Source organism: Cynocephalus volans, chromosome 16 (assembly GCF_027409185.1).
Source record: "Cynocephalus volans isolate mCynVol1 chromosome 16, mCynVol1.pri, whole genome shotgun sequence".
NCBI classification, from domain to species: domain Eukaryota; kingdom Metazoa; phylum Chordata; class Mammalia; order Dermoptera; family Cynocephalidae; genus Cynocephalus; species Cynocephalus volans.
This window is the reverse complement of record NC_084475.1, coordinates 7006338-7032595: the sequence shown is the minus strand read 5'-3', so window position 1 is coordinate 7032595 and position 26258 is coordinate 7006338. Positions and strand designations below refer to the sequence as shown.

At 51.8% G+C, this 26258-nt stretch overlaps 1 protein-coding gene across 1 annotated transcript in view; it reads right to left on the bottom strand.

The window, feature by feature from the left end:
• The window catches only part of MRC2 (mannose receptor C type 2), a 50227-nt gene that overhangs the window by 12269 nt on the left and 11700 nt on the right, over positions 1 to 26258 (bottom strand). The window contains exons 2-11 of the mRNA XM_063080746.1: positions 10077 to 10478; positions 9135 to 9308; positions 8734 to 8898; positions 8387 to 8500; positions 7703 to 7849; positions 4685 to 4873; positions 4370 to 4524; positions 3066 to 3173; positions 1045 to 1160; positions 424 to 572 (exon numbers count right to left, since the gene is read on the bottom strand). Of these exons, the coding sequence (XP_062936816.1) occupies positions 424 to 572; positions 1045 to 1160; positions 3066 to 3173; positions 4370 to 4524; positions 4685 to 4873; positions 7703 to 7849; positions 8387 to 8500; positions 8734 to 8898; positions 9135 to 9308; positions 10077 to 10478 (1719 nt within the window). The remainder of the gene's footprint in view (positions 1 to 423; positions 573 to 1044; positions 1161 to 3065; positions 3174 to 4369; positions 4525 to 4684; positions 4874 to 7702; positions 7850 to 8386; positions 8501 to 8733; positions 8899 to 9134; positions 9309 to 10076; positions 10479 to 26258) is intronic.

The window sequence follows — 26258 nt, the reverse complement described above, 5'->3', positions numbered from 1 at the left end:
AGTTATTAAAAGGGTTAAAAAGATAAGGAATGTGAAGTGGAAATAACAGTAACAGCAAGCACTTGTACTACGCTCCCTATTCTAAGCACGTTACGTACATTAATTCTTTCTATATATTAGTACTTTATGTATGTTTAAGCCTCACATCAACCCTATGAGGAAGGTACCATTATCCTCACTTGACAGATGAGGAAACTGAGGCTCCAAGGATGCACACCTAGTAAAGAGCAGAGTCAGGGTCTGAGCCTGGCAGTGTGGCTCCAGAGCCTGTGCTCCTAACCATTACCCCACGTTGTACAAGTGATCAGTGGACTGTGAAGCCCTAGGGCTCAGTCCTGGCAGGGCAGATCCCCCATCGGCCTCCCAGCTTCCCCAGGGCAAGTCAAAGAAGGGCACTGACGGGTGCCGTGGGGAGGGGCTCACCAGGCTGGTCCCGGTTCCAGTGGGTGTACGTGACCTCATCCCCACTGAGCCAGCAGAAGGAGCCAGTGCCGTTGAGGTCCTGCAGGGCCGTCCAGAAATACTCGCCCTCCCAATTGTAGATGAGGCTGCTGACAAAGGCCTGCTCGAACCTTCGGGAGACAGGCTGGTGAAGGCAGGGAGCTCACACCCCGCCCCCCACTCTCCGGGCCACAGGCCAGACACACTGCCCTGGGAGCTTGGGTACTGTGCCCAGCCAACAACTTACTCAGGGAAGTGGGGACCCCTGGAGGCCCTGCAGCTGACTCACAGAGCACCCAGCTCCCCCATCTACTCTCTGCACCCCTTGCCTTGCTGAGAAGAAAGCAGAGAAAAGCAGACACAGCCAAGGTTTTCTTGGGCATCCAGCCCATATCTAAGCCTGCTCCTGCCCCACATCGTGGTCGCTTAACAAATGAGTTATTCTTGTGACAAGATTTTTAGAAAGCCCTGGAGGCCAGTAAGGCTCAAAGGACCCCAGGTCCCCCTGGGCATGCTGGCAAGATGCTACCCTGTTTGGTGGAAGGGCCACATTAGGCCAGGACATAGGTAAGGGCTGGTCAGGACATCTACCCTCTCCTGTACCTGTTGGTGATGGTGACCAGCTGAGAGCCGTGGTCAGTGCACAGGCGCCGGGCCTCACTGTAGGGCACCTGGTCCTCTCCCAGCCAGTAGCAGGATGGGCTGTGCCATGTCCAACCCTGGCTCAAGAGAGTGGGCAGAAGAGGGATGTCTGTGGAGAAGACCCTTGCCCACAAATCCTGGGGCAGGGATGCCATCGGGGCATCACTGAGTGTGCACAGGACAGCGGGGACTGGTTTGACCCAAGAGATGGCGGTTCCTGTGCTGTGTTCTGCACCTGGTCGCTCTCCACTCCCCCCTCCCCACCGTTACCCACAACTGTCAGACCAGGGGTGGAGGCATGGCCCCAGGGTGGCATGGCTTGGAAAGATGAATGGCCCATCAGGCTCCTCTCCTGGGCACTTAATCCAAGAGACACAGTGGGGAAATTGCCGATTGGCTGGGAAACCAGAGCTGAAAAGCTGGCAACAGTAGCCAGGATGTGGAGGGGCTGGGTAATCCTCAGGGGCCTGGAAAACTGGAGTCAGCAAAGGATGTGCCTGGCCTGGGGGTGGGAGGGAGGGGCAGAGAAGCTGCAGAGAAGAGACCACCACAGCCACGGTGTCACCTCCGAGCAGCTGGCAGGAGCCGGGGCAGAAGGGAAGCGGGGGTGATGTGTGTGTGGTGGGGAAGCCCCATATGCCCGGCAGGGGCTGTGCTAAGACCCCTGGCGATCCGAGTGTTAACTGTGGCCACGCAACACATTCCAGGCAGGCCAGTGCCAGGGCAATTAGTAATTCCTCTCCACCCCCAACCTCTACCTCACAGAACCAGGACAGAGCCCCTGGGCCAGGCCTGATCATTCTGGTCCCCAAACTCCTCAGCTGGGCTCCTGTCTGCTCCTCCCTGGGGGAGGGTTTGGGATGCGGGTGGAGCGGGGTGTGGTAAGGGGCTTCATCCAAAGGAAAACAGAAAGAGAAGCCAGACTGGCAGCAAGGGGCTGGGGCGAGGGGCCAAAAGGCCACAGAGTAACCTTTATGAGCAACCTCCCCGCACCCGTCCACACCACTCACGCCCCGGCTGGCTGTGGGGCTGTAGAGAATTGAACTATGGCCCCCCAAAACTCATCGAAGCCTGAATTGTGTCCCCCAAGTTTTCATGTATTAGAAACTTACTCCCCACTGTGACTGTTCACAGGGTGAGAAATCCTATTAGGGTAATTGAAAGGTGGAGCCTTGAAGAGGTGACTGGATTGTAGGACCCTGCAGTAGTGAGTGGATTAAAAACGGTGGTCGGGGGCGTGGTTCTGAGGGCTTTAAAAGAAGAGGAGAGTCTGTCTCTCTCTCTCTGCTCCGCCATTTCGCAGTGTGACACCTGCCATCGCTGAAGCCACCACCAAAGAAAGCCCTCACCAGAGGTGTTCCTTGGATTTTGGACTTTCCAGCCTCAGAAACCGTAAGCAATAAATTTCATTTTCTTTATAAATCACCCAGTTTCAGGTATTTTGTTTTAAGCAACAGAAACGGACTAACACAGAGGCCATGGAGGGGGTGCCTGGGAGGGCCTGGAGGAGGGCGATGGGCCTGTCACCCACCCATGCCCTCACTCACTCACTCACGCCCCCACTCGTTTATTCACCCATCTCTGCCTTAATCCCCTCCTTCCCTCCCTGAACATCTTCTGGAAGTCCACTGGGGTTGGGAACACGAGGAGCGGGGAGGCACATGGCCACGTGGAGTAGCCTCACTCCACCAAAGGAGACAGACAAGCACACACTGTCTCAAAAGCGTGGCATGCGTCAGCCAAGCCAGGGGTGGGGTTGAGGGGAGCAGGTCCAGAGTGGGGTGCACAGAGGCCACACCTACCCCCAGCAGCCTCTGCTCACCCAGACTGGGCCCACCTCCTTGTCCTCTGCTGCCGCTAGGAAGTGGCCTCCCCACAGAGAGGGGGCTTAGGACTCGGGGTGAGGATTCCATCCACCCCTCCCCTCCCCTGGGAGCCCCTCTGGCTGGCCCCACCCAGGGCAGCTCCAGAAACACTCTCACCTTGCGGCAGCCGTGGTCCTCCTCAGCGGCCCCCTGGCTCAGCTGGCCTGCTTTCTTGCAGATGGATGGCAAGGATTGGTTACAAGGACTGTCATTCCAGCGACCTTCCTAAGGACACAAGATGCAGGAGAGTCTCAGCCCCTTCCCCACAAATGTCCCAAACCCTTCTTCGAACCTGGTTTCTCGGCCTGACCCTGCCTCTGACTTGCTGTGCGGTTCTGAGCAAAGACCTGACTTCTCTCTGTCCCAGGCTGCACAATGGGGAAGCAGGATTAGCTCAACAGGCCTCACAGGGCTGATGAGAACACAAACAGTTGATGTGCAAATGCCTGGAAACTTTAACAAGCACCTTCTAAATGGGAAAAGGTGTTCTCTTAAATTATTTATACCTCAGTTTATAAAGAACAAAAAGTAAACTGGCTAAGATTGTTAGAGTGACCAATGGCAGGAAAGACAGATGGGATTCCCAAGGTGTCCAGCTAGTACCTACAGAGCCAGGGTAAGGGGAGGCCATTGTGCCCAGACCTGAATCTCAGCTGGTGAAGCTGAGGAGGAATTTAGTTCTTAGCCCCCCTCAGTACCCACAGCTTCCCAGCCAGCAGTGTCTGCTTTTAAGCACCATCCTGAGGGCAGAAGTGTTTGTGTATCCCAGCAACCAGAAAAATGCCTGGCACCTAGTAGACACTCAATAAATAATTGCTTTTAAATTTTTAAATAGCATCCCCTAAGGCAAATGGCTCCGCTGCTACAATCCCTGGCACTATTTGCAGTATCTGACAGCAGAATGTCCTACCTGTCCCTGGGATGGGCAATCTGTCCCTATGGCTATGTCCCTTTTTAAAGGGTCTCTTAGCTCCACTTGAAGCCCTACATCAATTACTTCCCTACCCACACCATGTCTAAGCCAAAACCATGGCAAATAGTTGTAACCCCATAATTTCTTGGAAGACAGGACCCTGGGCTGGTAGGGTCCAAGGGACGAGGGCTGGCAGAGAGCAGCCCTGCTTCAGGAGAATCTCCACATAGTGTGGGTTCTGATGCCACCTGCTGGCAGGGAAGAGCAGCTGGCAGGAGATCAAGATGTGCCAGGCAACCCTCTACTAACTTGCCCGAGGTGACTCAGCTCTTTGGGGGTGGAGGTGGGATTCAAGCCCTGGCAGTTTTTCCATGTGGAAGGGAAGGGATTGGTGGGGATGTGGGGACTGCTAAGAAGACAATTGGGGGGGGGGCATAGGCAGGCACTGATAGCAGGATATCCTTTAGCTGGGGTAACACCAGGAGGGCGGGGTGATGGGGGGTCTCACCGGGCCCCAGATGGTGACACAGTCCTCCAGACTGTCCCGGAAGTTGTTGGGCTCAAAGGGGTGCCAGTGGGTAAAGCTCACAAGGCTCCCATCAGACCATTCAAAATTCATCTGAAGCTTCAAATCGTTGAGGCCGATCCATAGCTCCTCCACGTCTGGGGTTGCAGCAGGAGAGGAGGGGAGAGAAGACAATGAGAGATCACCCTTAGCCACCAGGCAGGAGAGGAAGGGACATTCTCTGAGCCTCCTGGGCAGGAGTGGATGGGTGGCGGGAGGCCCTGCCCTCCCCAGACGTGTGGACAGGCAGCCCCTCACCTTGCTTGATCTGCTTGGTGATGAACTCCAGCTCTGCCATGCTGTGGATGCTGAGCAGGTCACCACCACCCCGCAGACACGCCTTTTTGGACTCCTGCCAGCTGCGCTTCTCGGCCTGCAGGCGGTAGCAGTGGCCCTGGAAGGGCTGCCAGCTGGGCTCACACTCCACCTTCACGTTGGCCCACCTGTCTGCAGACCCACAAGGCCAATGCTCAGAGGCCCATCCACCCAGTCTGGACACCAACCCACTGGTGTCAGCACAGACAGTGCCTCCAAGTCACCCCCTCCCCAAACCTATCTCACATCAGCCCTCCCCACCAGGACAGGGAGATGCTGAAAAGAAAACTCTCCAGGGCTGCTGCAGGCCCAGGGCCAGAGACCCAATGGTGGTGGCAGATTCCACCCAGGACAGGGCAGCCCCTCTGGCTGCAGCTCTCAAAAAGAGACGGGCGGAGAGTCAGGACATACCAGCACGCCCGGTGAGCCTGTTTCTTGCTCCATAAATGAGGTTTCCTGCCATGGGATTCAAACTTAGCACCTGGCCACCTTCCTTAATAAATGGAACCACCATTTATTATTTGCTATTTCTCTGAAATAAGACTTATTGAGCACCGACTGTGCTAGCTTGGGCAGTCCTGGATGAAGGGAATAGGGAAACGGGGCCTTGACCCACTAATGGGGCCCAGCGGGCCCACTAGGGGTCTGAGGCCGTGGTGGGTGGGTGGTCAGGAACATCATGGGGTGCACAGAGTCACTGCCGACTGGCCACGTCCCCTGGCTGGGACTCCTCCTCTTACCCCCAACTCCTCTCCCTGCTCCCCAGCGCTGAGAAACCGGCCGTTCCGCCCTCCCCTGCCCCCACCTCGCGTGCTTTTCAGGTTCACCCTCTAGGGATTGGGGTCCGAGGGCAGCGGAGGCAAACGAGCCCTCGCTTGGGTCTGGGCAAGAGAGGACAAGCCCTCACCAAACCCCCCACGGTGCCAGGCTCGGGCAGGATTCTGCCGGGCCGGGCGGGAAAGCGTGTGCGCACTCGAAGCCTCGCCGGGCCTGGGTTGCGGGGACCCGCTCCGCCCGGCAGACCGCTCCGGGCTCCAGCCACAGCTCTTCCCGGAGACCCGGCGCGGTGGGTGGGGCTGAGAGCCTGGGCGGGCTCGCTCCTTGGCTCAGGACCCGCCAATCATCTCTTGTTGGCCAATGAACTAAGGCCCGAGGCTGCCGGCCCAGGCAGAACAGCATTTCAGCGGCTGTTCAGAACCGAGAGGGAGCTCAGGAAATGGAGATGCCCAGGAAAAGCGGGTGCTTTCGGGGCACGATGGCGCCTGCCTTGGTGCATGACATGCCTTAAGTGATGAGACCCGGAAGGCAGAGCCCGCCCGAACAACTGCTAGAATATGCCTCATGCAGAGAGATGTGGGCTGGGGTGAGGGGAGGAAATCCGACGACACAGACATATCCGCAGGTCCGCAAGGCCACGGAGGAGGAGTCCCCTCAAGGGCCACACTGGGAAGACCCAGGGCCCAGTCCCTCCAGGGACACAAATGGGCTAGGCATGCCCGCACCCAACCCTCCCCCTGGGTCCCCCTTCCTTAAGAAAGCTGCTTCTGGGAAGACCTGGGCTTGGTGCCCGCCCCAGGCTCCCTCCGGCTAGAGGTGGGGGGCCCTAGATGCTCCTGGCTGTGATATTTCAAGACTCTGCTCCTGACCCCCTAGGGGGTGGGAGGAGAAAGCAGTGGCCGACAATGCTCAGTCTTTGCAAGACTTCAATTGCCAGGAGCAGAAGTTTTGCTCTGTAAGCTCTTTCCTTCCTGGGGTTTGTGATTTTTCTGGTTTTGCCATATTTTCTTTGTAAAAATCCCCTCATCGCCATCCCCACAGCTGTAACCCCTCCAACCTACACTGATAAAACACCATCCACTGCCACCTGCAGAGACTTTTGTTCCAGGACAGATCTCCAGCCTTACTCACAACCCTGTTAAGGGGGTGAAGTTTATTCTCAATTTTCAGGTGAGGACTCTGAACCTCAGGGTCTAAGCTGCTTGCTCAAGGTCACACCCCAGTAAGGGACACAGTCCCCAAAGCCAGCCGTGCCCATTGCCCCAAATTCCTCTAGGAGACCTCAGAGCTACCTCTATGAATCACAAATGTGAGAAAGACACTCCCCGGCTTAAAAACCTGCAAAGGCTCCCCACAGCCTGCCTGGCCCCACCCAAACTTCGCTCAGCAGCCAAGACCCTCCAGGGACTGGCTGCAACCTGCCTTTCTGAACTCTTTTTTCCCATGCCCTCTAAGCCAGTGTTCCTCAAATTGTACCTGTACATGAATCACCCAGGGATCTTGTTAAATGCAGGTTCTGATTCAGTCAATCTGGGGAGGGGCTTGTCTGCATTTCTCTTTTCTTTTTTTTTGGCTGGTCGGGAAGGGGATCCTTACCCTTGAGAAGTCTGCATTCTAAGAAGCTCGGGGGTGGTGCTGTGCTGCTGGTCTAAGTAGAGTCTACACTCCAGCCAAACTACAATACTCACCATCCCCTAGAGCCGCTGAGGACTCTGTGCCTCCATGCCTTTGCACATGCAGCTCCTGCTCCAGGGAGTGCCCTTCCCCCACACCTCTTCATGACTTTTAAATTTACATTCAACTTGAAAGGCCTAAATCAAATGTCACTCCCATAAAACCCTCCGTAATTCTTGGAAGCTTAATCAATTTCTTCTCTAATCCCCTCTGACACTTATTAAACACATTTCTAAAATAGCCTATAACTCAGGATATTCAAATTGTGTGTTGAGATGTCTGTGACCTCCAGTAGACTGTGGTCTCCACAGAGGTACGCTGAGTATTGTCAGCATTTAACACAGTTCTCAACCAATGTTCCCGGAATGAACTACTGGCACATTCCAATCTGTTCAGACTTTAGCTGAACAACTAAATAAGAACAGGGAGGATGAGAGGAGAGGCTGGGCTGGCAGGGGCTGCGGCCAGGACGAGCCCCCGCCGCACCCTGCGGGCCAGACCTCGGCTCACCTGGAGGGGTGGGCTCGGCGGCGGTGGCGTTGGGCTTCTTCTTGCACACATAGGGCAGCGCGATGCTGCAGTCGCGGTTCTGCCAGCCGCCGGACGACTCGGTGCGGATCACCCCACAGTTCTCTTCGCTAGGGTTGTCGGGCTGATCTGCGGGGAGGGCAGGGATCCCGCACCCCAGGGGAGAGATGCTCACACCGTGGCTCCTGGGGCCCGCTCACCCCACCCCGACTCCCTCTGCTCCCTGCGCAGCCTGAGCCAGCTCGACAGGCCCGGCCCCGCCTCGGCTCCGGCTCCACCGCAGGCTCCTCATCGCGTCCTCACCCGGGCCCGCATGGTGCTGAACTCTCTACCCCGCAACCAGCGCCAGCCCGGCCTCCCTGGCCAGGCGGCCAGCTGCGCTGCTCATGGCCCAAAGCTGCGGCTGAAGGGGTGAGTGGAGGCCGAAATCCAGGCCACTCTCCAGTCTGGGAGCTGGGGCCAGAGCCACCGAGGCCCGAGGAGGGGGCGGCAGCTCCTCATTGGCACCAGGCACTGCATGGGCTTGAGGGGCCCAGTCCTGGAAGGGTAGTGCTCCCCTCCCCCCGTCACTGCCCGCCTGGAGTAGGGTAGGGGAGAGGGGTAAAAAGGGGGCTAAGTGCCTGTGGGGGCCCTCTGCCACCCTGTGCCCCCCAACCAGTGCCTCACCACTCTCCCAGTTGAGATACTTGAGGGGCGAGTTGTCCGACCACTGCCAGCCTCCGCTGGTGTCCAGGTCATTCAGGCCAATCCACAGTGTGGAGCTGTACCCAGTGAGGAGCCCTGATGGCAAGAGGGGGACCCGGAGAAGGGGGCGTCCCATCCTTTGCCCTCCCATTCTCTCCACTTGCCCTGCCCCCACCAACAACATGCCCCCTGGCCCCCAGCAGAAAGGGCACAGGGGCCTCCAAAGACGGGAGCAGGTCTCAGGCTCCTGGGGTGGGTCGGACCCCAGCCGACCGGACCGGGACCGGGACCGGACCGGGACCGGGCCGGGGCCTGCCGCACAGCCTCACCGTTGATGTAGGTCTGCTCGTGGATCTCGGTGATGCTCAGCAGATGCGCCCCCTGCTGCTCGCAACTGGCCCAGGCCTCCCTCCACGACAGCGTGGACTGGAAGTTAAACTGGTAGCAGCTGTCAGTCAGCTGGTCCTTGTCCCAGAAGGTCTCACAGTCATTACCTGCCACGACAACCAGTGGTCCCGCCCCAGCCTTTTCCTTCAGGGCCCACACGGGGGTCCTTCAGGAAGTGCAGAGACCCCACACAGGCTGCTCCATGTAAGAGGATGGACAGCTTCTCCGGTCTGGAAAAGTCCCACCGCCCACACCAAGGTCCCTCCCCAGTTCCTGGACCCAGAGGTACCAGCCTCCCTCCAGGCGCCTCCCCGCCCCCCCCCCCCCCCCCCCCGGCTCTCACTCTTGATGGGACAGAAGCCCCAGCGCTCGTCTTTGCCATAGTCCTGGGTGGTGGCACACCACAGGTGCCCATCCTCGCGGCCCGTGCTGGTACAGCCGTGGAACCACTGGTTGTCGTATTTGAAGGGGATGGTGCACGGCTTCCCGTGGGAGTTCCCCTGGATGGTGTAGACCTCTGCAGGGAGGGGGACCAGGCCCTTGGCATGCGGACCCCAAGGCGGCCCACCCCCTCACCCCTCAGGGAAAATCTATAACTCAGGGAGCTCGGGTGGGCAGAGATCAGCAGAGAGTGGAAGGGGGGCAAAGGCGCCAGACAGTGGCTTTAAGGCTCCTTCTGGGAGAGGTGAGGTCTCGCCTCACCTCCCGTAGGGCTGGGAAGGGGCTCCCCCAATGCCTGTCCAAAATCCATCAGGGTGAGGGGGTCTCCAAGTTGCCCACAGAGGGCTGAGTCCAGTGGATGCCCTGCTCAGCTACCCAGCCCCAGGCTCTATGCCTCCCACCAAAGTTCCATCTTGGAACTCAGGGTGGCTTCCAGGAAAGGACCCCAGGGTGGAGCTGCCCACTATAAGAGGCCCCTCACTGGGTGGCTCGGGTTCCCAATGACCACCTGCAAAAGAGGGATTAAGACACCTGTAGGGGTTTATCATGGGGTCTCCCCAGAGAAAGTGGGCCTGGGAGAAGGGAATTTTCACTTAATATTATGTTATACACTTTTGTGCTGTTTGAAGTCTTTACAAGTGTGTGTTAATTTTGGAAATCTTTAAAAAAGTAAAATTAAATGCTTTAAAGTTAATTTCCTTAATTATTCAAAAATGCTTCCTATTACAGTTAAAGATGTGACTGCCAAGTGTCCACAGAGGCCAGAGGCCTTGTCCCTGGAGTCTGTCCCTCCATGGCTCCAGTCCCCAGGGACCCCACCCCTCGCCTGCAAGCACCCCCTCACCATAGTAGGGCAGAGCACACAGATCCTCCTCGCTGCCGTAGATGCGCCACTGGCCACCGCGGGTCTGGTCACCACGCTCAAGGGTGCCAGGCTTTGACACATTGCTGGTGCGGGCCCCCAGGAGCAGGGACAGCTGGTCACCCAGGGTACGACAGTGCCACCGAAGATTCACTGCCTCCCGGTCACACTCATACATGCCCAGGGAGGCTGTGATGTTGGTGCCCGGCCAACCTGTGCCCAGACACTGCATGGTGCCCAGGTTGAAGAGCCGGTTTCGGGAGACCCATTTCCAGCGCTGAGCAGGGAGACTGGCATTGCAGCCTGGGGTGACTCTGACCTGCCCACCCTGGGCCTCCAGGCAGCCCTGAAGTCCATGGCTGAAGATGAGGAAGACGTTGGGTTCTGGAAGGGAAGGCAGGACATGAGCCATCGCAGGGGCTCTTCTGGCTTGCCCTTGATGACTGATGTGGCCTACAGACCAGGTGCCCAGTGCTGGGTGGTGAGCCTTCTCTCGTGTTAAATCACTCAGTCCTTACTACCAACCTTTGAGGTGGGGGTGAGGGCCCTGCTGTGCCTCCATGCCCAGATGAGGCAGAGCCTGGATGGCCAGCCTCTGTTCTAGCCCCAGGCCTCCCTGGAGGCAGGACTCGGTCCCCTGTCCCACCCTCAAAAGCTAACCAAGTTCCACAAGGCACAGCAAGGACTGTATACTTTTCTGAAGTTCTCATGGGGAACGGTGGGGGCGTTTACATTACACAGCCCCCTGCAACTGCAACCTCAGTCTGGTACACAGCAGTGGCTTTCTGCCGAAGTCCTTCTCTGTCAAAATCCTTCTCTGGCCTGTGGGCATTTTGTCTCACTCTTCCCCCTTACCCCTCAGCCTCACCGGTTCCATCTTTTACTCCTTCTAAAATCTTCCCAAACCACTAACCATCCCCCCAATACCTATTTCACACCTTATTTTTTAGACAAAGCAATTTAGCTCTGGCTTCCTCTAAGTCTTGCATCTTCTTGCATCTTGTCACCCGTCTCCTCACTGAGCAGACACCCGACGGGGAAGACATTGGGAAAATCCAACCCTGTCCCCCCAGCACACCTGCTTTACAAACTAAGAAATAAGGCTTAAATGTATAGAGACAGAAAGGAGATTAGTGTTGCCTGGGGCTGGAGTGGCGGCGACTGGATTGGGGAGTGATTGCTAAAGGGTACTGTTTCTTTTTGGGGTAATGAAAATGTTCTAAAATTAGATTGTCATGATAGCTGCACGACTCTGTGAATATATTAAAGCCCAATTAACTGTACATTTTAAATGTGTGAATTTTATGATATGTTAATTATGTCTCAGTAAAGCAGAAAGGAAGAAGGAAGGAAGGACAAGACAAGACAAGACAAGACTGAGGCTTAGAGACATGAAATGACTTACTCAGGGTGTCACACAGCCGGTAAGCAAACCCAGGTCTTCCCAACATCCATGTTTTACCATCTTTCTCTTGTTCCCTGGCTGCCACGTGAGTACACAACACACACAACACATATGGCACATCCCAGTCTCCAAAGAACTCTTGCATCCACTAGCCACTAGCTCCTCAGGATATTTTTCATGCCTTAAAAGCGTGCACGAGATGGCTAGTGTTTGAATTCTGGCTCTGCCACTTAACGTGTGGTGAGTTGGGCAAGGTGCTTAGCTTAACCTTGCTATGACCCAGTTTCCTTATTTTAGGACTGTTGTAAAGATTGAGTGAAAAAAATACACGTAAAGTGTTTGGAACAGGGTCTAGCACACAGTAAGATCACGATAAGTATTTATTATTATTATTATTCCATGTTATAGGCAAATAAATTAACTAAGGTCCATGAAGCAATTTGACGACCAGCGTCACAGAGATGGTAAGGGACGGGGCTGAAATTTGGCCCTAGTCTCCTGAACCCAACCAACAAATTCTTTCTGTTCCCCCATGCTTGCCTTCTCATCCTTCCATGGAACAGCCAGAATGATCTTTTAAAGATGTAAATCAGTCCTAGAAAAAGATTTTTTAATATTATCGGAGTGTTGAAAGTCATAAAGAAAACAGTGACAAATTCAATGGCATAAGAAAATTTTTTTAAGGCAAGATAAATGCCACAAGCAAATTCAAAATTCAAGTGACAAAAATATATGTAACTTATTAGAGGCAAACAGGTAATTTCTAATGTAAAAAGAGGTTCTACCAAAAATACATAAATAAATAATGAGAAAAATATCAACACGGCAGTAGAAAATGAGTAAAAGACATGCATAAAGAGCTAAAAAGTGAAATGCAATTAGCTCTTAAATATTTGAAATGACAGCCTCGCTTCAAAGGAAAGTAAACAACAGAAATCAGGTAAGTCTCCCTCCTGCTTCAATTGCTTCAAAGGTGATTCATTCTTCAAATAAATTCAGCCTCCTTACTATGAGCCACACTGTTCCTTGCTCTTCTTTGAACAGGCCTGGCTCTTTCTCACCTCAAGGGCCTTCACACTATTTCCTCTCCCTGGCATTTCACACTTCAAAAAAGAAAAGCCCACAGTTTTACAGAGGCCCTTCCTGGCCTCCCAATCTAAAGTGACCACAGTTACTCTCTATCCTATCTCTTGATTGTAGTTCTCTTCACAGCATTTATTATTTGTTTTTGTTTTTGTTTTTCAATATCTGGGTTATCTGTGAGTCTGCATCTACTGAGTATTTCTGCTCTTGTTTATGGGTCACTTTTTCCTGCTGCCTACATGTCTAGTAATTTTTATTATATACTGGACATTGTTGATCATATTATAAGGAGACTGGACTTTTTTATTGTATATCAGACACTGTGGGTGATATGGTACAGGGAATCTGGATTTTTTTTATCTTCCTATGAAGAATGTTCAGTTTTGTTCTGGCAGGCAGTTAAATTACCGGTGGGTCACCTTGATCCTGCGGAGGCTCAGTTTTCAACTTTGCTAGGGTGGGGTTGTTTTGGCTTTGCCTTTTGTCTTCGGGTGTGGCTCTTAGCCTTGGATTTAATCATAAAGTGAGGCCTTTCTGGGGTTTCAAAAGAAAACCTTAGGTGATTACCAAGCCCCTCTAACTTGGTAGAATTTGAATTCTAAACTGTTTCCTCAGCACCAAGCGGCAACTGAAACACCTGCCTCCCTGCTGCTGTTTCTTGCTGGGCTGCTTAGAGATTCACCCTGCAAATGCACAGCGTAGGAGTCATCAAGGATGTGAGGAGGATTTGTAGAAGGAATCTCTATGACTTATTCCTTTCCAGGATTTTCCCTCTCAATGTTTAGCCTTTCTGGTAGCCCCAAACTCTGACCTCTGTTTTTGCAGATCAGTAAAACTGTCACTTTTTGTCTGAGCTCCTCAAACTGGACGGTGTGCTCAGGGAGAAAAGCTGATTCAACATGCCACTCACCTAGTTTGCTTTTTTCTTTCAATGATTTTTCCTCTCTGCATCTGTCTGGTTTTAATTGCTCTCCAGTGCCTTCAAACCTCTCTATTTTATAGTTTATCCTTAGTTTACGAGCATTCGTGGCCACAGAATTATACTGATACAAGCTACCGTGCCATTTCCAGAACCAGAACTCACTGTCTGACTTGCTGTGGTTTATTTTCTCTGTCTCCCTCTTATTCACAAGCTTCTGAGGACTTCCTTTGTCTTCTCCACCACTGTATTCCCAGCACCTATAACTCTGCCTGGTACACAGTAATGCTTTAAAAATGAACAAATGAATGCATATATGAATGAATGAATCTTCTGCCTAGATAATGATCACAACCAGTCAGCCTATCTTTCTGCTTCTTGTCCCAGCTGCCAGAATAATTTTCCTAAAACACAGTGCCCACAGCCCCCATCACTAGTGCTCAAAACACCACAGGGGAAGGGCTGGTGGGGCAGGGATCCTGTTGCTCTATCCTCGGACAGCGCCTGGATGGGGGTCCTCTCTGGGAAAGACACAGGTGATCTTCCTGAAGGACCACTAGGGCGACTGCCACAGCTAATCCTCCCCTGTCTCTGGGTCCTCTGCCCTTAACCTGCTCCTTCCTTTCTGCTGCGGACTGAATGTTTGTGTCCCATCCCCACCACCCCTCCACCAAATTCAACCCCCAAGATGACAGTATTAGGAGATGGGGACCTTTGTGAGGTGCTTAGTTCATGATGGCAGAGCCCTCGTGAACAGGATTAGTGCACTTATAAAAGAAGCCCCAGAGAGACCCCTGCCCTTTCAACCATGCGAAGTTACAGTGAAAGATGGCTGTCTCTAAGGAAACAGGTCCTCACAAGGCACCGAATCTGCAGGTGCCTTGATCTTGGGCTTCCCAGCCTCCAAAACTGTGAGAAATAAATCTCTGCTGTTTATAAGCCACTTGTTTACGGTACTTTCTTATAGCAGCCCAAACAGACTAAGACATCTTTCAGTCACCTTCCAGAAACCATAAACTAGCCCCAAGACTTGATACAGGCCCTGGCCAAGCTTCCTTTAAGAACTGGGTATTTGATCTCAGAAACTCCACTCCAGCAAGGACAGTCAGTAGTGATGGAAAGTGGCCCTTGGCAGGGGGTAGGGAAAGGGCCTGAGACCGGAAAAGGGAGAAAGTGTTGCTTGCTTTTATAGATGCTTCGCAGAGATAGGACTGGAAAATGAGGCCCAGAACTTCACAGGAGCCTGCAACAGCCCAGCGGTATCTGCCCCTCCTCCCCAGCCCAAAACCCACATGTGCTAAATCAGTTCCAGCCTGGCTGCAGCAGTTATAACAAATGGCAAAGGAAGTGTCCGGAAGAGGTCCGTGTTAGTTGTCAAGGGTCACTCTCAGGGTCAGGCTGATCTCTCCTCACCTGACAGATGAGGAAACTGAGACCCAGAAAGGGAAACGAATTAGGATGTCCAATTGCAGTACCTTTCAAGGCCTCGGTTTCCTCTTGTCACAAGGCATGGCTTAGAGCCTCCTCCTCCCTTTGATGTCCTAGGTTCTGGGTTCGAATCCACCTAACTTACTGGAGCACCTGCTATGTGCAGGGCATGTTCCAGACAATCCTGGGGCCACAAGGAAAATCACAGCACTGTCCTTGCCCTTGCAAAGTTTGTATCCAGTTAGAGAAGAACTGTGGGTTTGGACACAGCAGGGAATGAGGGCAAACAAGCCCGTGAAATCCCAGGTGTCTTGGGGTGTTGGAGGGAGCTCTGTGCCTCCCAGGGGCCAGGAGACTCGGTCAAGGCAGAGATCTGAAGAGACTGAGACTCCGGAAGAGGCAGAGGGTGAAGAATACAGATCACAGAATTGCTTTGGCGGCAAATGAGAAAAGAACGAAGAATCAAGGAGCAGAGAGAGGCCCGAAGAGAGCGACAAAGCAGAGGAGAGGCTGAGGGGGATTCTCGTAGGTGGGGCCTGGGGATTCTGCCAGGCTGTGGGCCAAGGGGCTCTTGGGAAAGCATTTTCCACCCAAAGTTGATGGGTGGGCCTGGGCCTTACAGAAAGGAGGCTATTTCTCCGGGGCCCAATGGAGCAAGGGAGCTAAGGGGAAAGGCAGGGGAGCAAAGGCGTGTGGAGAACGGACTCTGCGTCCTGTGTGCCCAGACTCTCACCAAGTACCTGTGAAGAGGGCAGAGGGAGGCCCCAGTGCAGAGGCCGGGTGCCCCCCATCCTGAGGAGGCCCTTCCAGCCTCACCCACCCCCAAGCCTCGCTCTACATCCCCAGGGTGTCAGGGCAGGGAGTGAATGAAAATGCCCATCTTAGAGGGTGCAGGGCCCCTCACGGGGATCTTGGGATTGTCCTCCACAAGGACAAAGGTGACCTCCTGTATTCTGTTGGCGATCACACCATGCCTAGCACAGTGCTACATCAAGCTGCGGCCCAATATGTACTTGGTCAGTGAATGAATAAATGAACGAAGCCCGCAGGGAGCTATGCACTGAGCACTGGCTGGATGTGATTCATTCACTCATTCACCTAATATTCGCTGAGAATTTCGTAGATGCCCGGCATGCTGTTAGGCACCAAGTACATACGGTGATCGATATAGACAGGATCCCAGCTCTTATTGCCATATGGTCTGGCAGGGCACAGGGCTGGACATGGAAGATATGATAACAGAATCCTTGACCTCACTGAGCTGTCTGCACTCTCTGGCCTTTGTTTTTGTCTGCCCAGCAAACCCCCCATCCCCTTCTTCTTCTATATACAGTCATGCATAACTTAATGATGGGGATATGTTCTGAGAAACGCACTGTTTTCATTAGGTGAAAGTGTATGAGGGGTCTTCAAAAAGTTCATGGAAAGACTCATATTTTCTTTCAATTCCATTTTTTCACAAACTTTTTGAACGACCCTTGTATCGTGAAAGGGAACAGCAATGAATTTTCCTATTATCTACACTGGCCACTAGTTGCATGCCCATGGACCCTCTAATTATGTCACTAAGTCTTTCTGTGCCTCATTTTCCTCATCTCTTCAATGGGGATTAGAATAATGCCGTCCCCACAAAGTTATGAAAAGAAAATTATAGGCAGGGATTGTGGCTGGTACTCAGCAAGCACTCAGTGAGTGTTAGCTAACTGCTATGGGGGTGGGTGGAAATCATTTAAAAATGCAAAATGTTAAAGTAGACAACAACTTTTTCACTTGGAGTCAGACCTAATGTGTCAAACGTTTGGCTTTCTATATTGAAGGTCTGAGCTACCTTTGGGAGGGTCACCCCATGGGTAAGCCAGGCACTCCTTCTCCACACATTTTGCAGTAGGTTGGTTTACATCAGCATCACTACAAACATGAGTAATGCATTGTGCTATGACGTTACAATGGCTGCCATGTCACTAGGCTGTAGGAATTTTTTTAGCTCCTTTATTACCTTGTGGGGCCACCATCCTGCATGTGGTCTGTAGTTGCCCAACATATTGTTACTCAACATGTGAGTGTATGTCATGCACCTCTGGCTATGTGGGTGGACACAAGGCTCACTCTTGGCTAATGACAGCATCATCCTCCTGACCATAGGGATTGGGCACATAACTCAAACAGGGCTGATCAGAAAACTCCCCTGGAAAATACACACTTTTCTTTCTGTTGAGATTGCTAAACCGGGGCAGCCAATGGCCATGCTTCCTACCATGAGGGGTTAATATATACAGAAGCAGAGCTGAGCAGAGCAGAGACATGGAAGGAGAGGAAGTGAGTCCTAGCGGTGCTGGATGTCCAGTCCCGGTCCTTGAGTCCCATCCAGTCCCCATGCCATCCAGGCCCCATCCCTGAGTCCCAACCAGTACCCATTCTGTCTAGGTCCTGTCCCTGACTTCCTGCAGCTCTTCTTTCCATTCTGCAAATCGCTCAAGATCATTTGCAGCCACACGAGCTTCTACGTTCCCTTTTTTGCTGAGCTTGCTTGCTTTGGGGTTTCTGTCCCTTGTAAGTCAAAGGATCCTGATAATACACAGCCCTATGTCTTGGGGCCAGAGCCGTTCTCACAGTCCTGAACACCAGCCCATTCTCTTTACATCCCACACAGACAACAAGCATTATGAAACATTGTACTTAGGTACTACAGGGAAATTAAAAATGAATCAGTATTCTTAAAAATGAATCAGAGCATGAGCTCTGTCCTCACGCTGTTTACAATGAAGCTGAAGAGGCAGAACTCATGAAGCAACCCATGAAAAAGTTACAAGCAACACATATCGACAAGTGTGCAAAACAGACCTAATATATATTGCCTGGTTGGGGGTGAAGGTGTTGGATAGAAATAGGCTTTCCTGAAGTGTGGAAGGGACCTTTCTGATGTGCAGTCCACACTTCTTGCTTCTCAGACATCGAGGTCATCAGCCAGGAAATTTATTCCTGTGCTCAAAAAGCAGCAGGGTTTTAAAGCAATCTGCCTACGTGGATAAAGCCCTGTCTTTCCTCCCTGTTGATGGTCACTGAGACCTCCTTTCCTTTCCCGTTTGCCTTAAGGTACATGCCATGCTTTGGTGGAGTGCCGAGGCTGAGCGCAAAGGCTTGACAACAGTTTGTCTCTCCAGGGCAAACCTCTCAGCTGTCCCTGCAGCTTCCCCAGACTCAGCCCAGCAGCGGAGGCAGCCAGAGGTCTGACCTCGGATAAGGCGGCTGCTCTCCATTAGAAGTTGAAGACATCACTGCTGAGGGAAGCAGATGAGAAGTTAATTCCAGCACAGTGCCTGGCATGCAGCAAATTCCCAACAAATATCTGTTGAACGAGAGGCATGTTGAACAAAACCCCGAAAGGCACAAGCAGAGACGAGGACAAGGAGGCTATTCCAAGTGGGGGACCGCAAGAGCAAAGGTCACAGGCAGGAATTCGGGGCCCTGGAACCACTTGGCTTAATCCTGGAGACCTGGGGACTGGGAGCCAGCTGGTGAGCCTTAGAGGCGGACACTATTTGGTCCCCCAGGGCATGGCAAGGTGGCCTCCAGCCTCTGAGCATCTCCGCCCGCAGCCCCCTCCCCAGGCCATGCAGAGGCGAGGGGTCATCCCAGGGAGAGCCAGAGGCCGCCGGCAGGGCCGCCAGCCAGGAGGAGCAGCTGTTTTCAATGAGCTGCTTGGCCCTGAGGCCAGGCCTGGAAACGGCCCTGAGTCAGCAGAAGTTGCCAGCCCCGCCCTGCTAAGGGGCCAACCCTGGGGACCCAGAATCCCACCCTGCACCACCCCTGGCTAGGGATATTTACATGCACACACATTCGATCCTGGGGAGGGGGGCATCCCTTCCACGGGTGGTGGGGGAGTCCCTTGATATCAACGCCCAATACAATACCCTGCCCAACTGTGCAATACCCCTGCCAAATCCCTGCGCTCCGGTGGGCTTCGCTCTGCTTTTCACACCCTCCTCCTCCCCAGTGGCATTCTACTGCAGCCGGGCCAAACTGCGCGCCCCCGCCGCTCAAAGCATGCAGGCCCGCCGTACACACACTGCCCCACGGTGGCTCTGCGGCTGTCACACGCATGCGTGTCGTCTCTTGCGCCAGCTGCGGCGCGCTTCCTCCGCCATTCATTTCCAGAGATGCTTTTCTCTCTTTTAAAAATGCTTGCGTTCTGGAACGTAACATCCTGCGTTCTCGGAAGATGCTAAAGCAAACTCTGGCAGGGAGTGGGTTAAGAGGTGGGATGTCACCTCCTCAACCAAATGCAAGAGAAGGGGGATGTACTGGGGTGGTGGGGAGTGGGAATCAGTGTAAATTCAGAAGGAGGACTGTCACCCTTCCTGAGTCTGCCTTCCGGGGTCCTCCCCACCCACAACCCCCTGGAGGCGGCGCGGGCTGGGTGGGGCTGGCCCCGGGGCCTCCCCCGTCGCGGTTTAATGGGGTTTGGTTTCACCCCCCGCTGGCTTTTGTCTCCTCACACCAAAGCATCACAGTATCTTCGGTCTGTCCCTTCCCGGGCCCCTCTTACAGGATGAAGCGGGGAGCCGCCGAGCGACGACCGATCCCGCCTCCAACCCCGGGTCCCGCCCGGCCTTCTCCCTGCGGCTCTTCCGCACCGGGGGTCGCCCAGGCTTGGCCGTCCAGCCCGAGCAGCCCAGGGGCGGCACACAGGACCCGCCTGCCCTCGCGCTCTGCGGCGCCCCCCACCCTCCCCGGCGCGCCCCCCAGGCCGACTCCCCGGCGCAGCTCGGCCACCGCCGGCTGTGCCAAAATAAACAGCCCGAGCGCCACTTCCTTCCCCGTGGAGCGGGGGGGACGTTCACAGCGACGCCGGCTCCGGTCGCGGCGGGAAGCGGTTTTCTAGGCCAGCACAGTCCACAAACCGCGTGACCCGGCCGCGGAGGGCAGCGTCGGGGAAGGGACCCGGGGCGCGCGTGGGTGGTGGGGTCTATGGAGGCCCAGGCGAAGCGCTCACTGGCATCCTTGCAAGGATCGAAGCGATGGCCACCTACTCAATAAAGCAGGTCCTGAAGGCCTCGGCCGAGCCACGCTTTGTCTTACGTGTCTGTGGGGGGAAGTTGTGGGCATATTACTTGATAAAGTCACTGGAAGGAGACTGGGGCCCCAGCCACAGCGCCAGGGTAGGCACCCCAGACCTGGTGACGAGGAGGAATCAACGAGGCAGTGCGGGAATTTATTAGGAGACGCCCACACAAATTCAGGGAGAGCAATTTTTCCAAAAAATTTAGTTTTGACAAAGTGGCTGCACGGGTGGGGGGACGTCGGGGGGAGTGAGGGAGTAGCCTAAGGCTAAGATATTAGAAGCCCCCCTCCCTGCAGTCATTCCACAGTAAAAAAATTATATTAATGTCCTCAATAAGAAACAAATTTAGATACCCATACACGGGAAAGCACTGTATAAAAAATTATACTGAAATATAATGATCTGTGAGAAATTGAGGTTTAAAATATCAACATTCAATTCAATTTCTTGGTAAAAGTCTTTCAATTAACACTTGGAAAAAAAAGGGCAGGGATTCCCACCAACCTGCACAGAAAGTCCTCATTGGCCAAGTGCCTGAGGACCCAGGTTCTGTCCCTGGCCTCTCCATGTCCTCGGCATTTACCTGGCACAGTCTGGCCTCACCATAAATGTTTGTCAAATGACAGAATGAATGTGAACCGAGGGATCTCAGAACTCATCTTGTCAATCCTTTAGAATGTGGAAACTGAATCACGGAAAGGTTAAGTGACTTGTCCAAGGCTTTGGGTTCCAAGGTTTTCTCATTAATCCTCACAGTGACCCTCAGAAGTAGCTAATATTGTATCCATTGACAGAGGAGGAAACTGAGGTACTAAATAACTGGGAGGGCCGGCCCGTGGTTCACTTGGGAGAGTGTGGTGCTGATAACACCAAGGGCCACGGGTTCAGATCCCTATATAGGGATGGCCGGTTGGCTCACTTGGGAGAGCATGGTGCTGACAACACCAAGTCAAGGGTTAAGATCATCTTTTAAAAATAAATTAATTAATAAAATAAAATAAATAAATAACTGGGAGTTTAAGGGCTGGCTGGTTAGCTCAGTTGGTTAGTGTGGTGCTGATAACACCAAGGTCCAGGGTTCTGTCCCTGTACTGGCCAGCTGCTAAAAAACAGACATTAAACATCTTGATAACATGGTTAATAAGAGGAAGAGATAGGATGTGAGGCCTGGAAGACCGACTCCAGAGCTGAGCTCCAAACAACTATTCCAGGTATTTTAAACTGATAGCCCACAGGCAAGTTGTGTTTGGCTTTCGCAGTGTGTGGAAGAAAAGTGAGCCAACCCTTAAAACTTGAGAGATTTCCCATAAAAATGTGGATTTCCAGTTTTTCTCGGAAACACTGGGAGGCCTGGCAACACTGAGCCAGCGTGCCCGCAGGGAGCCGGTCACAGAGGCTGGGTGGCGGTGCCCACGTGGGAGGGGTGTGGGCTCACCAGCTGGCCACACTCTGCACCCATCCCTTTTGCAACCCTCCCCCCACATACACACACCAAGGTGGAGTGACCGTGGCCATATGTTATGCTTGCACCGCTGTGTTTCTCAGAGTGGTGATACATTCTTCAGTATCCTGGTGTCTATTAAGAATGACTAGCGGATAATACCAAGGTCTGGGGTTTGATCCCTGTACTGGGCAGCAAAAAAAAAAAAAAAAAAAGACCAGAAGGCTGTGCCTATTTCAAAACTAAAAAAAAAAAAGTGTGGGGGTGCGGGGTGGAGAGGGTGGTATCACTGCCCCGCAGCCAGAATGTCCCTGCAACACGCTGCCTTCCCTTCATGAAACATGTCTGAAATGCTGCACAATATGACAGAAACCATGACATGTTTCATAAAGAGCTTTTGCTCTACTCACTGACGATTGTCTGACCTTCTGATGTAGCAACAACAGTCAATGATGACTTGTTGGATTCTAAAAGCAAAGCATGGCACTCTTCAAACTCAAGTGAATTTAGAATCTTTTTTGCTTGAGAACCTTCGGATGGTTTCCCTTAAACTACAGCCAAAGATTAAACACTTGCCAACTTCTGCAAGGACAGATCAACGAGACCTTGCCCACTCCTCCTCCAGGAGGCACCAGGGTGGAGGGCTGCCTGGTTCAAATCCTTGCTTGGGCCCTTGGGCCCTGGGCTGGCTGCCTCACCTCTGCAAGCCTCCATTTGGGGAGGACACAGATAAGGCTTGTATCATAGGTTTCTGGGAGGATTGAGGGAGGGAATGTTTAATGATGTTCTGTACCCAATGAGCACTTGGTAAAGGAAGGCCATTATTACTTCTTGATATTTAAGCAAGAGCCTGTGCACAGACTGGGGTGGTGAGCTCAAGTATCTGTTTGTTTTATAGCACAGAGCCTGGGAACCAGGCTTAGCAGACACTGCAATCTGGATAAGAAGAAACGATAAGAGGAAATAACAGGCAAGGACTCGAGTGTTTAAGTTGCTCTTCAGAAGAATTAAAAGAAAAATAAACCCACGGTCCACATACGGAGTTCCCCCCTCCCCAATTCCCCAGGGTACCTGGTCCCTTGCAACCATCATTTGTTTCTGTCTTTGAACTTCTGGACCCCTGCTCAGGTCTCCCTGGGAGGGAGACACAAGAAGACGAGGGTGTGTCAGGGGAAAGAGGGGGGGATTTCTGGGAGGGTCGGGGCAGATCAGGAGTACTCCTCTCCCCACCACATTCCGGTTCCGCAGAAATAAACTCCAAAGACAGCTGTAAAGGGAAAATGAGGTCACACGATCCACAGCTGGAAGGGAGAATGTGGAAGGAGGTGGGGCAGCACCCACACCCCTTGGCCTGGCAGATGCTGGGACAGGAGGAGCCTGCATGCAACCCTCGCTGTGTAGTCAGGCGACGGATCTAGCCTGGGAGTCCAGGTTCCAGTTCTGTTATTTACAATCTAAATGACCTTAGGGGCTCAGTCTGTTTCCTTACCTGTAAACTGAATTATGAAATGCCCTCCCTGCCTCTTCAAGGTTTTACTGGGGAAAGGTACAGGAATATTAACATGACATGATCCTTTTAGGGGTTTGTCTCCACCATTATACAGTTCAAGAGCTGTGTCTTATCTATCCGTCTCCCCAGTGCCCGACATACAACAAGTGCTTGATACATGCGTGTCGAACTGTGCTCGAACAGGGAAGGCAAGCCACCTCGTGTCCCGCGTGTGTTAGGGTACAACATCCTCTGGATTATAGACTCCTTTAAAAACAGATCTACACACGTACAGTGAGTAGAATGGAAAAAGGAAAACATGAAATTATTAGTTGTGCCAGGAGGTTGGGATTATGGGTAACTTTCTTTTATATTATCATCATGTTTTTAGAGTAAATTACACTAAGGGAGGGAAGACACGGGGGGAGGGAGTTCTTAAGATCTTCAAAGGAACCAGATCTTACTGTAGTTCCCACAGAAACCGACTCAGTGCTCAGTAAATGTGTGGTGAATTTAGCTTCTTTTGCCCTGGACAGCCACAAATGGTTATACACAAAACACCACCACCACCACCACTGTGACGTCCCCAGGACCTACACTAACACACCAGATGACCTACAAAGGAATGTCTGTGAGGGTACACCCAAATTAATTTCCTTTCTCTCGCCTTTCCCTCCCTTTTCCTGATTTTTTTCCATACATTTTTAGGATCAAATAAGAAAAGTCCTGCTCTCAGCCATCACTGTTCCTCCCTCTCCAATACTAAATTAATGATGTGGTAAAGAGAGCTTAGGCTCTGGATTCAAAGCTGGTTTGAATTCCCGCTCTAGACCCCTCTGTCCCTCAGTGTCCTCATCTGGTCAGTGGAGAAAACACTCCTCATGTCTACCACACATAATAGTTATTGAGCACTTAGCAGGAGCCAGGAGCTGTGCCCGGTGCTGCACGGGGTAGTCAGCAGCACTGGCCGGGACCACAGGTAGGAAGGCGTCACCTCACTGCCCCACACAGTGAGCTCGTGGCAGTAATAGTCCCAGCGAGGCAACATTTTTGCAGAAGAATTTGGCAGCATCTATCAAAAGCCTTCATAAGTACAAATCCTTTGACCCCAGAATTCACTTCTTAGGAATTTAACTTAAGGAAATAGCAAGGGGGGTGGGGAGAACTAATGTCCAACAACATGATGTTGACCAAGAAAACTGAAATGCTTTCACATAATGGAAAACTATGCAGATTGTGGAACTTAATTTATAAAATGTTTAGACGTGAATAGAACTTCACATTCTATTGCTGATTGTATAAAAAGCCAAACTGAATGTATAATATGACCTCACTTCTTTCTTTTAAATCAAGTAGTCTGGAAAGACACTTTTGCATTTTTTTGTTCTTAAACTTGGATGTCCAAATCACCTGGGGAGCTTTTTACAATGTAGCTCGTTTACAATGCCCAGGCCCTACAGTCTACCTACTGAATTAGAATCTTGGGGTGAGGGATATCTGAACTGTAAAGAGTCCCATGTGATTCTGGTGAAGCACACCAGAGTTCCAGAACCACTGCACATGCCTAAGTGTTAACACTGGCTATCACTGACTTATGGGATAGCTGTTGATTTTTATCTTCTTCTTTGTGCTTTCTACAATTAGTATGTTTGGCAATTGAAAAGAGACAGAGAATACGTGTGTTTGCCTGTCCTTTGTTTGAAACTTAACCCTATGTGACTTCAACCCATATGTGCAGAGTTTCATGCTTTAGTGGAAAGGAGAGTGAAAGAGTAAAGCAAAAGAGATGCTCCTGGGAGAGCCGAAAGATGGGTAAGACCAATCACCCAAACCTGGTGCCAAAAAGCAGAGACCCCTTATGACAAAGAAGCTGGGTGACGTATTAAGCTGATGTAGGTAAAGCCACCTTCCCATCCTGAGTTAGGATCCCATCAGTCTTCAGGTCCGAGCAAGGGGTCCAGTGTGCCAAGATGCCTACAGTGACGTTTATAACTGTGACAATTAGAAACGATCTAAACGTCCAACAGGGGATAAGTGATGATACCTCCACACAACGGACTCTGAAGCAGCCAACAGAAGTGTTGGGTGGATATACTTTGATGACATGTTATCAGATGAAAGAAGAACGTTACATAACAACCTGAAAACATCTATGTAAAGTTTTATACTGGGAGAGACAGAAAAGGAGGGAGAGAAGAGAAGCAATCTGGAAGGATATTCTCCAAAATGTTAACAGTGGTGGTTTGTTAGTGGTGAAATTTCTGGTTATTGATTTATTTATTGGTAATTTTTTCTGTTATTTGAATTGTATACTATGAGTTGATGTCATTTTTATAATCATAAAAACATTCTTATCTTAAAAAAAAAAAAATATATATATATATATGGGGGGGGGGGTTTGGTGTTTTTTTTGTCTTTTTGCAGCTTCACTGAAGTTGGCTAACTGCAGTTCCCTGCTCATTGAGATGTGGTGCTGAAGGCCCAGGGAGGGAAGGGGCTGGGGACAGCAGGAACACGAGCGCTCTGGGGAAGAGCAGAAGGTTTACAAAGGGCTTTGTAAACCTTACTCAAAAGGCCAAGTGTGTGGATGATGAGAGAGAATAAAAGGAGATAGTTCCCCCCCACAATTTTTAAGTGAACAGAGGAAAGATATTTGTAACCAATACGGCAAGAAGCTCATATAAGCCAACGAGAAAGACACAGAGAACATGATAACTAAGGCACGGAGAACCTGAACAGATAAGATGATCAAGAGCAGATATGAACAGACAGTGTCACAGAGAGGATCTACTGGTAACTGATAAGCCTGCGGGGAATGTTCACAAGCACTTGGAATATGGGTAACGTTCTTATTTTCTGGATCTGAGCGTTGGTTACACGGGCGTGTTCGGTTTGTGAAAATGTATCAAGCTGAACGATAAATGCTGGTGAAGTTGCGGAGAAAAAGGAACTCTCATACATTGTTGGTGGGACTGCAAAATGGTGCAGCCTCTATGGAAAATGGTATGGAGGTTCCTCAAACAATTGCAGATAGATCTGCCATACGACCCAGCTATCCCACTGTTGGGAATATACCCAGAGGAATGGAAATCATCAAGTCGAAGGTATACCTGTTCCCCAATGTTCATCGCAACACTCTTTACAATAGCCAAGAGTTGGAACCAGCCCAAATGTCCATCATCAGATGAGTAGATACGGAAAATGTGGTACATCTACACAATGGAATACTACTCAGCTATAAAAACGAATGAAATACTGCCATTTGCAACAACATGGATGGACCTTGAGAGAATTATATTAAGTGAAACAAGTCAGGCACAGAAAGAGAAATACCACA